The 13,966-nt window shown below is 42.9% G+C and overlaps 1 protein-coding gene across 3 annotated transcripts in view; it reads right to left on the reverse strand.

Annotated features, from left to right (window-relative positions):
• HECTD2 (HECT domain E3 ubiquitin protein ligase 2) overlaps positions 1-8,349 on the reverse strand; it is a 77,220-nt gene extending 68,871 nt beyond the window's left edge. For all 3 annotated transcript variants that reach the window (XM_060034484.1, XM_060034485.1, XM_060034486.1), the window contains exon 1: positions 8,146-8,349. In XM_060034484.1, coding sequence (XP_059890467.1) covers positions 8,146-8,283 — 138 coding nt within the window. In that variant the 5' untranslated portion in view covers positions 8,284-8,349. The remainder of the gene's footprint in view (positions 1-8,145) is intronic.
• Between the last annotated feature and the right edge of the window lie 5,617 nt (positions 8,350-13,966).

A 13,966-nucleotide genomic window follows, 5' to 3' on the forward strand; every position in this document is an offset into this window, starting at 1 on the left:
CTTTCCTAAACTAGATCCAATCCAACATACAATCTTAGGAATTAGGACAGAATTATTATTATGATTTCATCATTTCCCTGCATCATTCTGGAAGAAAAGATTTGCTGGACAGGTAGCAAATTTAAATACGGTATAAAATATAGACGAAGAATCAAAGATATCTGAAGTAATAAAAACTGAGTTTCTTGCTTTGGTCATTTCAGATATGTATATAGGGACAATGGCAATCTGTACACTTTGGTCACACCTCAATGAAATTTATTTTTCAAACCCAAAGATGAATAGTTCAGCAATACATTAAGTGCTCTTAATATAAAGCAGGGATCCTTCAGTCTCAATGAGTCCAGGGAATACCTATGGTGCATAGAAAAACTACTTTACAAAAGACTTGAGTGGCTTCCTGAGATACTAAGCAAATGTTACTATGTCAAAAGATTGGTGAACAAATGTACATTTATATGTTTTAAGTTAAAATAAAAAGCACTGAATATACTTTGCTTTACCAACTTTTAAAATAAACTGACCTAAACTACCAGTTAGGGCCACACCAGATGAGAGGCCTTAACCGTATTTAGAGTCTACAAAGGAGACTATTTTAGGCCCTGTTCCTGGGTAAAGGTATTTTGTTCTTCTTTTTTGTATGTTTTTTCACAGTTCCTTATTAGGATACTAGGTTATAAAATCAGTGCTCTATAACCTTCTACTAAGATGTGAAAAGTTGGCTACTTTCAAGGTGTGAAGAATCTCCCTCCCCAACTAAATAGCACCGGCCCAAGTGAAATTGCTTTCTTTAAGTGATGTAAACCACATCTTTCAAAGGAGACTAGGAAGGATGTGGATTCTGAAACAAAACTTTAACACTCAAAAAAAAAATCACAATGCGATTGACCTTATAGATAACTGAAAACTAACTCTACTTAATACAAAGGAAATGTTAGTCCTGATGCTCAGAAATTTCAGTGTTTGCTTATCAGAAAGGCAAACTGGCTTGGGTGATTTTATTCACTTATTTCACAAGATGGGAAAAAAGGAAATTGCATCAACAGGTTACCCTTATAGGATAAAATACTACTTTTAAAATGTGTGATTTGAGGTAGTCACAATTCTCAACCAATTTACTGTTCTTTAATAAAAATGTCTGGATCAAAACCAAGTTAATTTGAAACACAGCTTTCTTTAATGACTAGGTTCAAACTTCACAATGACCTTTCAATTAAGGTGAATTAGTAAAATTTTAATAGTTTCTATTTTTAAAAGGCACAGACATTTATTATAATTATTCCCTGCAAAATGTTTTTTGACTGCTTACTAAACTGTCACCAAGTTATAAATATCAACTTAAGAACAACTAGTTATTCATATAAGGCTTAGCAGTCTTAACATTTTTATAGTGCAAGAAGGGATCCTTATCACAGGAGAAAAAGTAGAAAAATCCAAACTTTCCAGAGCTTTCTCAGCTCCACCTCCTTCTTCATTCATCTTCTGTTGATCTTTCGCTACTCTCTCTTCCTCAATTCAAGTAAATATAAGCAAGTTAATTTCCGTACACTATGCCAGACTAAGCTGCTACACTGGAACAGTGAGCAGTACCCCTTTCTGAAGCCATTGCTTTTCCCTTTCAGAAAAATTCATATGTACCATACCCCAGCCCTGAAGAGTTCAGAGAGCGCGTGACATCCCTTAATTCAGAGAGGGCCCGTGTGTGTGTGTGTGTGTGTGTGTGTGTGTGTGTAGGGGGGGTGGTGCAGGTAGGTTGATAAAGGTGGTATCTGTAGAGCTTGAGGCTTGATATAGAAGGTTGTAAAGCAGTTCCCTAGTGGCTTAGTGGTTAGGATTCGGGGCTTTCACTGCTGTGGCCCGGGTCTGACCCCTAGTCAGGGAACCAAGATCCCGCAAGATGCGTGCAAGTCGCAGCCAAAAAAAAAAAAAAAACCAAGAAAGCTTGTAAAGGAAAGTACTGAAGCCACAGGACAGGATGGGAAAGGGCTGGCTGGCTTATGTGAATGCTTACTTTGTCAAGGCTCTTTCTTAAATACTTTATGTGTATTAACTAAGTTAGTCTTCTTATCTACCCTGTGAGGTAAGTTCTATTACTATTTTCCCCATTTTATAGAAAGGGAGCTACAAATAGCAAGGCAGTATCATACTGGACACTTCTAGAGGTTCTCTGGTTCATAAGTTATGGGTTTTTTTAAATAAATAAATTTATTTATTTATTTTTGGCTGTGTTGGGTCTTCATTGCTGTGCGTGGGCTTCTTATTACGGTGGCTTCTCTTGTTGAGAAGCACGGGCTCTAGGCGCACGGGCTTCAGTAGTTGTGGCTCGCGGGCTCACTAGTTGTGGCTCGCGGGCTCTAGAGCGCAGGCTCAGTAGTTGTGGTGCACGGGCTTAGTGGCTCCACAGCATGTGGGATCTTCCCAGACCAGGGCTCAAACCTGTATCCCCTGCATTGGCAGGCAGATTCTCTTTTTTTTAAATTTATTTATTTATTTATTTATTTTTGGCTGTGTTGGGTCTTCGTTTCTGTGCGAGGGCTTTTTCTAGTTGCAGCGAGCGGGGGCCACTCTTCATCGCGGTGCGCAGGCCTCTCACTGTCGCGGCCTCTCGTTGCGGAACACAAGCTCCAGACGCGCAGGCTCAGTAGTTGTGGCACACGGGCCTAGATGCTCCGCGGCATGTGGGATTTTCCCAGACCAGGGCTCAAACCCGTGTCTCCTGCATTGGCAGGCATATTCTCAACCACTGCACCACCAGGGAAGCCCCTGGTTTGTAACTTATAATGACCATTTTTCTTCAACTGTAAATATAGTCAAATTATTCATGTCCTAACATCCTGAGTTAATTTTGAATGGGAGGATAAGTAGCAACTACAATATGGCTTTGCAATTAAAAAAACAGTTGGCAGACGACTTTATAACCCACTCAAAATTAGACACACCTTGGTTATGTATTTATGTAGCGACAGCCTTCCCTTTTTGTGTCTTATGAATCTCTGGTCACTCTTCTTTAATGAGATTGCTTTACTTTACATAGAATTTAATGATACATTCATACCATAATTAAAACTGATATTATCAGATATTCTAGAATACATATTTCTCTCCCGTAACAGTTCTATCTCTAGGAACAAAGTTTTGAACAAATTTGTCCCCGGGCCACATCCTTTCTTCTAAACTAGGAAATACTGCTATAGGTACGGGTTCTTTGAACCCCATGGTCTCTGACCACAGATACAGAGTACATGGAATAAGGCAAAGAGCATGGCATTTTTTTGAGCCAGAAAAGTCTCAGTTGAAACCGAGCTCTGCCCCTTACTAGTCATTTTACCCTCTGGCAAGGTATACTACACATAACCTGACTCTCAGATTCCTGTCTGTTAAGTGGGAACAGTATCTTCCTCATGGTCACAGCAGTTAGGTGATTGGCTTTGGTTGCACTAACTGACTAGATGAAAGATACATGGAAAATGCCTGGCACAGAGTAGGTACTGAAGTAAACGGTGGCAATCACTTGTATTATTTATATGTATTACACATATGCATAAATGATGCATTTTTGTAATATCTGTGGTTTATTAAATTGCTTAAGACACTTTTACCACCATAGCCTTCATTCTTTCCCATCTCATCTCGTTTGAAAAGGGTACAAAATTTTCCAAAAATAAGTTTGTTCCAAACACCTAGATGGGCAAGTTTTATCGAAGTTCACACATACACGTTTATTTGGAATGCTGTTGGCTGGATTGCCTTTTTACGTAAATGTTTTTCTCTGAGAGAACTCATCTGCAAACTTTAGAATCCTTTTTCTTTATTAATCTTCCTTCTCTTTCATCCCTGTTATCTAGGTTCCACTAGATTCCACTTCGTGTGGATTCTTCCATCCCTTATACCTTATCACATGGCCACAACTCTAGCGGATGCCCCATGATCTCCAGTATGAACTGCAGAGCTCCTTCCTTGCCCTCTTTCTCCTTCCTCCTCCAGTCTAACTACCTCTAATTACTACCACTAATTTCATTATGTTGTTCCTCTATTTAAGAAACTCCAATGGTTTCTTGCTAAGAACAGGAAAAAAAAAGTCCCAACTTCCCCACCTGCTGATTTGGTCCAGCCCCCATGCAATCTCACTTACCTCCCACAAGTTGCCAGCATGCTCCCATTGGGCTTACTTTATTACTCCCTAATTCTTCCCTTTAAGCCTCATTCACATTGTTTTCCCCACTGGATTACTTTTCCCACTTGCTTTTGCCCATCCAAATCCTATCATCCTTCAATGGCCAGCCAGCCTAAATAATTACCTTTACTTTAAGCCCTTTCTTTACAGTTCTGCACCCACTGATATCCTTTCTCTGATCTCCTACAGAGCAAATTGTTTCTATGGCACATGGTGGCTTTTACACATTGCTTTGCTTTGCTGTGTTTTCATGTGTCAGCCCTGCCTACCCTGAGGCAGGAATCTTTTTTTTTTTTAAACTTTGTGTTTTCTGTAGCATCTAGCCCAAAGCTCAACATAATAGATGTTCAATAATTGGTAGTTACTTTTTGGCCCAGAGGTTCCATCAAGCCCCTTTAAACACTCCTGACACAACATGTACAAACTTCTCACTCTTGTTACCGACTTCCTACCAAATCCTCTCCACATACCTTAAGCTTTGCTCTCACCTTCCCCCTGCTTGACAAGTCTCCTGACCTTCATTGTGGGCAAACTTCCCTTTACCACCCTAAAATGATTTCCTCCGTTTCCTTTCACCTCTCTGACCTAAGTAAAGTCTAGCTCTTTCTTGAACCCTATGCCATGGAGAATCTCCCTTTCTCTTCTCACCTGACTTAAATGATGAAGTAGACAAACTCATCCTCACTCATCACTATTATCTGCTCCTCCTTTGACCCTTTTCTTCTTCCCCATTCACCAATTTTTTTCTAACTTCTGTATTACAGCAGCAACTACTTTATAATATTCTTCTCCACTCTAATCTGTTAACTTCAGTAAATATTCACATCGTTAGCCCTTCATATTCCTTATTCCCCTTAGCTCTGTAGGCCTACATCACCTCTCCACAGCAGCAAGGCCAACCCCGAACACTGAGAGGCCTCTGGGGGCTCTATCTTGGACCTGTGAGCATCTCTAACTAGAACCACCTTTGCTGCCATTTCTCTCAACTCCCCACTAAATCTGATTTCTGCTGTGCCTCATTCACTTAATCCATACCTTTCCCTACTCCATTTCAAATGCTGCTCCATTAACTAAGCAGACTCGGGGCAGTGCACTTAAAATACAGACTCCAAGGAGCTTTTAATTCACTACACAGAGCGTCAATTTTCAATCTTAGCTACACCTGAGAATTTAAAAAAAGAAGATGCCTGAGCCCCACTCCCAGAAATTGATTTAACTGGCCTGCATTTGGGCCTGGGCAATGTTGGCCAGGTTTGAGACCACCGTGTTAGGCACTTGCTGGCTAGAATGGACTTCCTGCACACTTAGGCAGTCTTAGGATCAATCATGTTAGGACTGTTCTTTCCTGCACCCTCAATCCCACCCCTGCACCTTTTTAAAAAATTTTGGGATACAATCCCAACTCTTTAAGCTTAATTGGGGTCATCATAACCTGACCTTCTACTTATTTCAGGGAACCGTCACTCTAAACTATTTCCAAACTCTCACAGAAATGTGATACAATGATTATTGGAAAAAGCTAGTACTGTAGGGCTACAGTAATTGAGTCATAAACTCAAACTACATAGAAAGAGCTGTTAACCTGGGGCAAAAAGGAAGAATCACTAAAATGGTTCAAAGAGATAAGTTATTGATGGCAATCAGGTTCCTAAGCAAACCTCCAGAAGCTCTATTTGATCCACATGGAGGCTGGCAAACAACCAAGCAGGCCACAAGCTGTCTTTCCCTGCCCCCCACACCAAGGCATTCTCCACCTACAGATGAATTCGGACATTGTGCCAGCTCCCTGCTTTTCTCGCCCTCTGGAGGACCAAGCACAGATTTTCTTGACTAAGGCTTTACATTGCTATAGCTCAGAATTCCAGCTCTAGAAATCTCTGACAAATACATACCACATATCATCATCGATAAGTTGCTCATCTCTCCCTTGCTCTCCTAACTCTTGCTGCAAAACCTAAGTCCTTTTCTCTCCTGATGTGACTCAGAACATCAGTGCTAATGATAAATCTCTGTCACTTAAAAAAACAAAAAAACAATGCTACCAACCCTGCTTGTAAGGCACCAGAAACTGCCTTCAGAAATCTCAAGTGTTGCTATTCATTCGTATCCTCTTCTGATTTAACCTGTCTTTTCAAGGTTTTATTCAAGATCTTAAAAAACTTCTTGCACTCTATTCTTCTGTTTGTCTAGTAGTACAAGTCCATATTCCTTTATTACACTTCCAAAATCCTCTGAGCTCTTCAAACTGAAAGAGCTTATTTGGTGATAAAACATGTACCTGATCTGAACTCTCCGACAATCCAACCTGAGCTGAACTGACAGGAAGCTACTTATAGACCTTACCTCATTTGGTGTGAACAACACATACATTTCACTGCAGAGCTGTTAATATGCTCGATTATGGGGAAATGGCCAGGACCCCACTGTGGATATTATACATAATATATGTACTGAATTACCTTTCTAAAATCCGAAGAACTCTGAATTTCAAAGCCCCAAGGTTTCAGGTAACAGTCTGTAGACCTGTATCCACACTGTATCAATTTCTCCAAGTTTTTATTTCAAGCCTTCAGTTTTTCAATTACACAGAAATGAATAAGTTTGGGGGAGCGTGCTTACTTGAGGACCTAAATTCATTCACATAACTGTTCCTATAAGCATGTATGCATTCACTGTTTTAAACTGACTTAGAAATGAACTGTTGAAACACTGCCTATTTGCCAGTTAAGAACTTCCCAGATAAGCTCGGAAAGCCCAGGAAACCAACAGCAAGAACTGGGTCTACAAGCAGTTGGGTGACAAATTCCTTCAAAGCATTTCCCAAGGTAATTTCTACCCGCAACTCCAACTTATCAATCAACTGTACTAATTTTTTAAAGTGTCATTTTATCACTGTCTACACTCTGCTGTGCTCATTTAACGTAAAGAGCTTGTTCTAACAATTTCCAGTTCACAGTCCTTAGACATTTTCGAAAAACCTACCAAATCAAAACATTATTCCTATAATACTTTAAATTAGAGTGAGCTATTTTAGTAAGTTCTTAGTCATTTAAGAGGGAGGTTTTAAGAAATGAATTGCAAGCAGGAATAAACAAAATGTACCATGGTGTCTAAACTTTTACCATTTTGTCATGCACGGCTGCATGACAAGTCATGCGCTTTAAATGTACTAAAGTTTCAAGAAGTATTTAAATATGATGTCAAATAAAAATCTCAAAAATCAGAGGTTAATTTTGTGTGTGTGCTCCAAAGTAAACAGTCAAAACCACCAGTAGAAACGGGGAAGAGGGGCTGTCCCATTACATCATCTGGCAATATGTAGTTTGAAGCCTGAGAGCGCTCTCCAAATAATCCTTAAAAAAATCCATCTGGGAAATCATCCCCGTGAAGCTTAGATCACTTGAGTTTAAATAAAAGGTTAAAAAAGCTTCCCCACCTTACGTCACACGCCTGTATCATATGAAAAATAAAACCACCATCGAGGCTGACAGTAACGGAAAGGTCACAATTAGGTGGAAACTCGCCGCAGACTGTTCAATCTGAAGGGGGAACGGAAAGAAAAGCGAGGAAAAGGGGAAAATATTCGCTCTCCCAAGACAGGCAGATAGCTCAGCGGAAAACCCACTCCCGCCTGCCTGACACCTTATCTTTATCCAACAGATGATGCCGACTCCAAGATGCTGGTCATTTCCTTAGAGAAAGTGGGAACCCCCCAAGCCAGAAAATAACCGAAAACAGCCAGCGTATCCGGCCACCCCGACATTTCCCGAGGGTGGAAGGTGCAGATCGCGAAGTGATCACTGCTGCCCACGAGGCACAACTCTTTGATTTCGGCCCGAGAAAGGGGAGCCTGAGCGCTTCTCCCCGGGCGGGTCCGGGGCTCCCCGGAGGATACGCGGGTCCCCGGGCACCCCTCTCCCCCCGTCCCGACCTGCCGTCGGGGCGCCCCGCGGCCCCCGCCCGGCACCTACCGCAGTCGCACCGGCGCCAGCCGACACGATGGGCGGCAGCTTCTCGCGCTCCGGTTCCTTCCCTTTCTTCTCCTCGGGCGCAGTCGCCGCCACAGCCGGCGGCGCGGCGGGCGAGGGCACCCGATCCACCTCACTCATGTCAAGCTGAGCAGCGGGAGCGCTAGGCGGCGGCGGCAGCGGCGGCCGGGCTGCTGCTGGGGCTGGCGCTGCTGCCGCCGCGGCCGCGAGAGGGCTCTGCGCCGTCGCGTCCAACCTCAGCCGCCGCTCCGCCCCCGCCCGCGCCCGCGCCCGCGCCCGCGCACCCGCCGCGCACCCGCACCGCGCGCGCGCCCGGATGCCCCGCCCCCGCCCCCGCTCGCTCCACCCGCCAGCCGCTCCCGCCTGCTGCTCTCCTCAATCGCCCCCGCCCCGCCCCCTGCTGGGCTCGCGGGTCGCGCGTCCTGGACGCTGGCCCCGGCCGCCCTTGCTAACCCCTGGGGCCAGGAGACGAGGCGGCGCCGCCGCCGCCGCGCCGCCATGTTGTTTGCGGACTGTCGCCCCAGATGGCAAGGAGGGGGTTCAGACTAGAGGCTCGGGACTGGGGGGGACAAGGCGAGGCCTGCAAAGGGTCGCGCAGGGATAGAGCGTTCCCGAGTGGCGCCTGTGGGGCGGGGCGAGCGCGGCAGCCTCCTCTGCGCGGACGGCCCTGACTTGGGGCGCGTAGACCCGCGGGATCTAGGCTGGTGGCCTTTTCCTCCCCAGCGCCCGCAAAGCCGTCGCCTTGGGGCCAATGCTTGTCCCTGCCACCCCTGCCCGCCCACACGCCCGCTTGCCCCAGGAGAGAGGTCTCGAGCCTGCGCATCCTTTTTTAGTCGACCGACCCTTTCTAGATGCCCAGAGATCCCCTACCTACAAAGGAAAAGCCTAGGGTGGGGGGAAGGGAAGTGAGACGTCGTGGGCCCCACCTTCCGCACCGCAGGGTGGGACGGCCAGGCCACACTTTCCATTCCTGTTCCTCTCGTCCCCACTTGGACTGCCAAATCCGCCTCTCCCTTCCCGTCCCCACGCGCCTACATCTCGCTCTCTCCCTGCATCCCTTTGCTGCCTCCGATCCCTTCCTTTTATAAGTTACAGATGGACAGACCCAAGCTCTGCCGCATTAATGTCATCATTAATATGGGAACGAACTTTAAAACCGAGGAGGAAAGCTTTTAATCATGATACTAAACCACCCCCAGCCCCGCCTCCATCCCCACCCCCACGATGAAGCCACATAGACATTTCCTTTCCTTTCCGCCCCTCCTTTTGCTTTTCTCAGTCTGCTGGAGCTGCGGAGACACCTGCTGATTTAAGGGAAGGGAGAGAGCAAGAATGCGCTGCATCGCCTATTAAAAGTAGGGAATTTCTTGACGTTCACATCTTCAGATTTTTCGGTTGCGGCTTTGTTATTTTACTTGAGATTGAGTGAATTTTCAGATCAAGGATACCGAGATCCAAATAACCAAAAATATCTCTGAAACATGTTTGAGACGATGTTTGGGTTATCTATTATTTTACATAATTCAGAGTTATTAGCATAACTAAGTACTAGTTACAGTGCATCGAGAAATGAGGTTGCATGTTTTTCAAACCCAGACTTTGTAACAAGCAGATCTGAAGCAAACCATGTAATGAATATAATAATTAGTATTCCAGATTACCTTCTAAATTGTAAATTATGACGTTCATTTGTAGAAAGGCTTTCTAGTTTTACTACAGTTGCTGTCATCACCTATTTAAATGTTAGTTAGGAAAAGGTTTGAAGTGCCATATAGTCGGCAAAAAGTATTTCATTGCTAATTAGCCTTGGAGGGAAATGATGTGGACACATTACTTTGAAGCATTCTCCTTTCTATTTTTCTTGAATTCTTTTTCAGAATTTTCTTTCCTTCTTAGACCTCTGAAATACTCATTCTATAGGGAGGAACATACAGTTATTTCCTACTTTTAGCAGGTGAGTGTGCTGATCTTTTGATACAGCAACAACTGAAATGTTATTTTATAAACGGAAGACTTTACAGTTCAAGATAGTCTATACTGCGAAGCTAGGTTAATAGAACAAATAGTAGGGAAAATAGCACAATCAGCCCTCCACACCCACAGGCTCTGCCTCCACCGATCGAAAATATTAGAAAAAAAATTCCAGAAGTTCCATAAAGCAAAACTTGAATTTGCCACCATTTGTATAGCATTTACATTGTATTAGGAATTATAAGTAATCTAGAGATGATTTAAAGTATGTGGGGGGCTTCCCTGGTGGCACAGTGGTTAAGAATCCGCCTGCCAATGCAGGGGTCACGGGTTCGAACCCTGGTCTGGGAAGATCCCACATGCCGCGGAGCAGCTAACCCCGGGCGCAACAACTACTGAGCCTGCGTTCTAGAGCCTGCGAGCCACAACTACTGAGACTGTGCTCCAAAACTACTGAACCCCGCGCGCCTAAATCCTGTGCTCCACAACAAGAGAAGCCACCGCAATGAGAAGCCCACGCACTGCAAAGAAGAGTAGCCCCCGCTCACCACAACTAGAGGAAAGCCCGCATGCAGTAATGAAGACCCAATGCCGCCAAAGATAAATTTATAAAAAATAAATGAATAAAGTATGTGGGACCATATGTGTAGGTTATATGCAAAAACTATAACATTTTATAAGGGACTTGAGCATCCTTGGATTTTGGTATCCACAGGGGCCCTGGAAACAATCCCCCTTGGTTGGAGGGACAACTGTATCCTTTTTCCTAGTGTTTTCAACTAGATTTAGTAATCGGTGATTAAAATGATTGGATGAGAAACCACGTGAATTACATGCCTTATGCCTTCTCTTTTCATGTGTGAGACTAAAAGTTTGTACATGTCACATTCAATAGAACAAAATGCTTTAATACTGGCAAAACAAGGCAAGTCGGAAATTTTAATTTCTGCTACTGCACCAGAATAGATAATCCACTTCTACAGAAGTCCACTGATTAATTCACCTGTGAGTTACATACAAAAAAATGATAATTCGTTGATGTTCTCTTTTACTTCCTGTTAAATACCTTGCTCTCAATGCACCACCGCATCCCTTCTTCATCCTCATGGGCTCCAGGATGGAGGCTGGAGAGTGGGAAAGGGGCTGCTGGAAAGCTGCAGAGTGATGGCTCCAGTGGGCTTGAGAAACATACTCCTACCTGCCACCAACATGCTTCTGAAGGCCCAGGTAGGAGTGAGAGGGTTGTGGTACAGGACATACAGAGAGCTCTGGTCATTCTGTACAGAGGTGTGCAGAAGATGCCTTTCAGCTCTGCCAAGTGTCAGCAAAAAGTGCAACAGTGATGGCATCTAAGTACAAACCCGTTAGCCCAGGAAAAAGTGGGAGTGAGGCAGGAGAAGCATTTCACCGTGAGCTCATTCATATACCTATGGGATATACGAGTTTGGGGGCAGGGTGGGGAAGCTACAGATCTGGTTATTTCCGTGAAAGAAAAGCAAAGACCAAATTACAAGGTAATGAAAGGTATAAATTATAGATAACATTCTACTGTAATTATATACAGTGATACTACAGTGAACAGTAGCAAAGTAAGTTCTGACAGGTTGGTTAAAAGTGGTTTATAAATAACACCTTAATTATATAAGGTAAAGCTATGAATTAGTGAACTTTTTTTTTATACAGCAGGTTCTTATTAGTCATCCATTTTATACACATCAGTGTATACATGTCAATCCCAATCGCCCAATTCATTGCACCACCACCCCCGCCACCGCCACGGCTTTCCCCCCTTGGTGTCCATACATTTGTCTCTACATCTGTGTCTCATTTTCTGCCCTGCAAACCGGTTCATCTGTACCATTTTTCTAGGTTCCACATATATGCATTAATATACGATATTTGTTGTTCTCTTTCTGACTTACTTCACTCTGTATGACAGTCTCTAGATCCATCCACGTCTCAACAAATGACCCAATTTCATTCCTTTTTATGGCTGAGTAATATTCCATTGTAGAAATGTACCACATCTTCTTTATCCATTCGTCTGTCGTTGGGTTTCTCTGGGTATATGCCCAGTAGTGGGATTGCTAGGTCATATGGTAATTCTATTTTTAGTTTTTTAAGGAACCTCCGTACTGTTCTCCATAGTGGCTGTATCAATTTACATTCCCACCAACGGTGCAAGAGGGTTCCCTTTTCTCCACACTCTCTCCACCGTTTGTAGATTTTCTGATGCTGCCCATTCTAACTGGTGTGAGGTAATACCTAATTGTACATTTGATTTGCATTTCTCTAATAATTAGTGATGTTGAGCAGCTTTTCATGTGCTTCTTGGCCATCTGTATGTCTTCTTCGGAGAAATGCCTATTTAGGTCTTCTGTCCATTTTTGGATTGGGTTGTTTGTTTTTTTAATATTGAGCTGTACGAGCTGTTTATCTATTTTGGAGATTAATCCTTTGTCTGTTGATTCATTTGCAAATATTTTCTCCCATTCTGAGGGTTGCCTTTTCATCTTGTTTATAGTTTCCTTTGCTGTGCAAAAGCTTTGAAGTTCATTAGGTCCCATTTGTTTATTTTTGTTTTGATTTTCATTACTCTAGGAGGTGGATCAAAAAAGATCTTGCTGTGATTTATGTCAAAGAGTGTTTTCCTCTAAGAGTTTTATAGTGTCCGGTGTTACATTTAGGTCTCGAATCCATTTTGAGTTTATTTTTGTGTATGGTGTTAGGGAATGTTCTAATTTCATTCTTTTACATGTAGGTGTCCAGTTTTCCCAGCACAACTTATTAAAGAGACTGTCTTTTCTCCATTGTATATCCTTGCCTCCTTTGTCATACATTAGTTGACCATAGGTGCGTGGGTTTGTCTCTGGGCTTTCTATCTTGTTCCATTGATCTATATTTCTGCTTTTGTGCCAGTACCATATTGTCTTGATTACTGTAGCTTTGTAGTGTAGTCTGAAGTCAGGGAGTCAGATTCCTCCAGTTCTGCTTTTTACCCTCAGGACTCCTTTGGCTATTCGGGGTCTTTTTTGTCTCCATACAAATTTTAAGATTTTTTGTTCTAGTTCTGTAAAAAAATGCCATTGGTAATTTGGTAGGGATTGCATTGAATCTGTAGATTGCTTTGGGTAGTATAGTCATTTTCACAATATTGATTCTTCCAATCCAAGAACATGGTATATCTCTCCATCTGTTGGCATCATCTTTAATTTCTTTCATCAGTGTCTTATAGTTTTCTGCATACAGGTTTTTTGTCTCCCTAAGTAGGTTTATTCCTAGGTATTTTATTCTTTCTATTGCAATGGTAAATGGGAGTGTTTCCTTCATTTCTCTTTCAGATTTTTCATCATTAGTATATAAGAATGCAAGAGATTTCTGTGCATTAGTTTTGTATCCTGAAACTTTACCAAATTCATTGATTAGCTCTAGTAGTTTTCTGGTGGCGTCTTTAGGATTCTCTATGTATAGTATCATGTCATCTGCAAACAGTGACAGTTTTACTTCTTCTTTTCCAATTTGTATTCCTTTTATTTCTTTTTCTTCTCTGATTGCCATGGCTAGGACTTCCAAAACTATGTTGAATAATAGTGGTGAGAGTGGACATCCTTGTCTTGTTCCTGATCTTAGAGGAAATGCTTTCAATTTTTCACCATTGAGAATGGTGTTTCTGTGGGTTTGTCTTATATGGCCTTTATTATGTTGAGGTAGGTTCCCTCTATGCCCACTTTCTGGAAAGTTTTTATCATAAATGGGGGTTGAATTTTGGTGAAAGTATTTTCTGCATCTATTGAGATGATCATATGGTTTTTATTCTTCATTTTGTTAGTAT

This window comes from Delphinus delphis, chromosome 16, assembly GCF_949987515.2.
Source record: "Delphinus delphis chromosome 16, mDelDel1.2, whole genome shotgun sequence".
NCBI classification, from domain to species: Eukaryota; Metazoa; Chordata; class Mammalia; order Artiodactyla; family Delphinidae; genus Delphinus; species Delphinus delphis.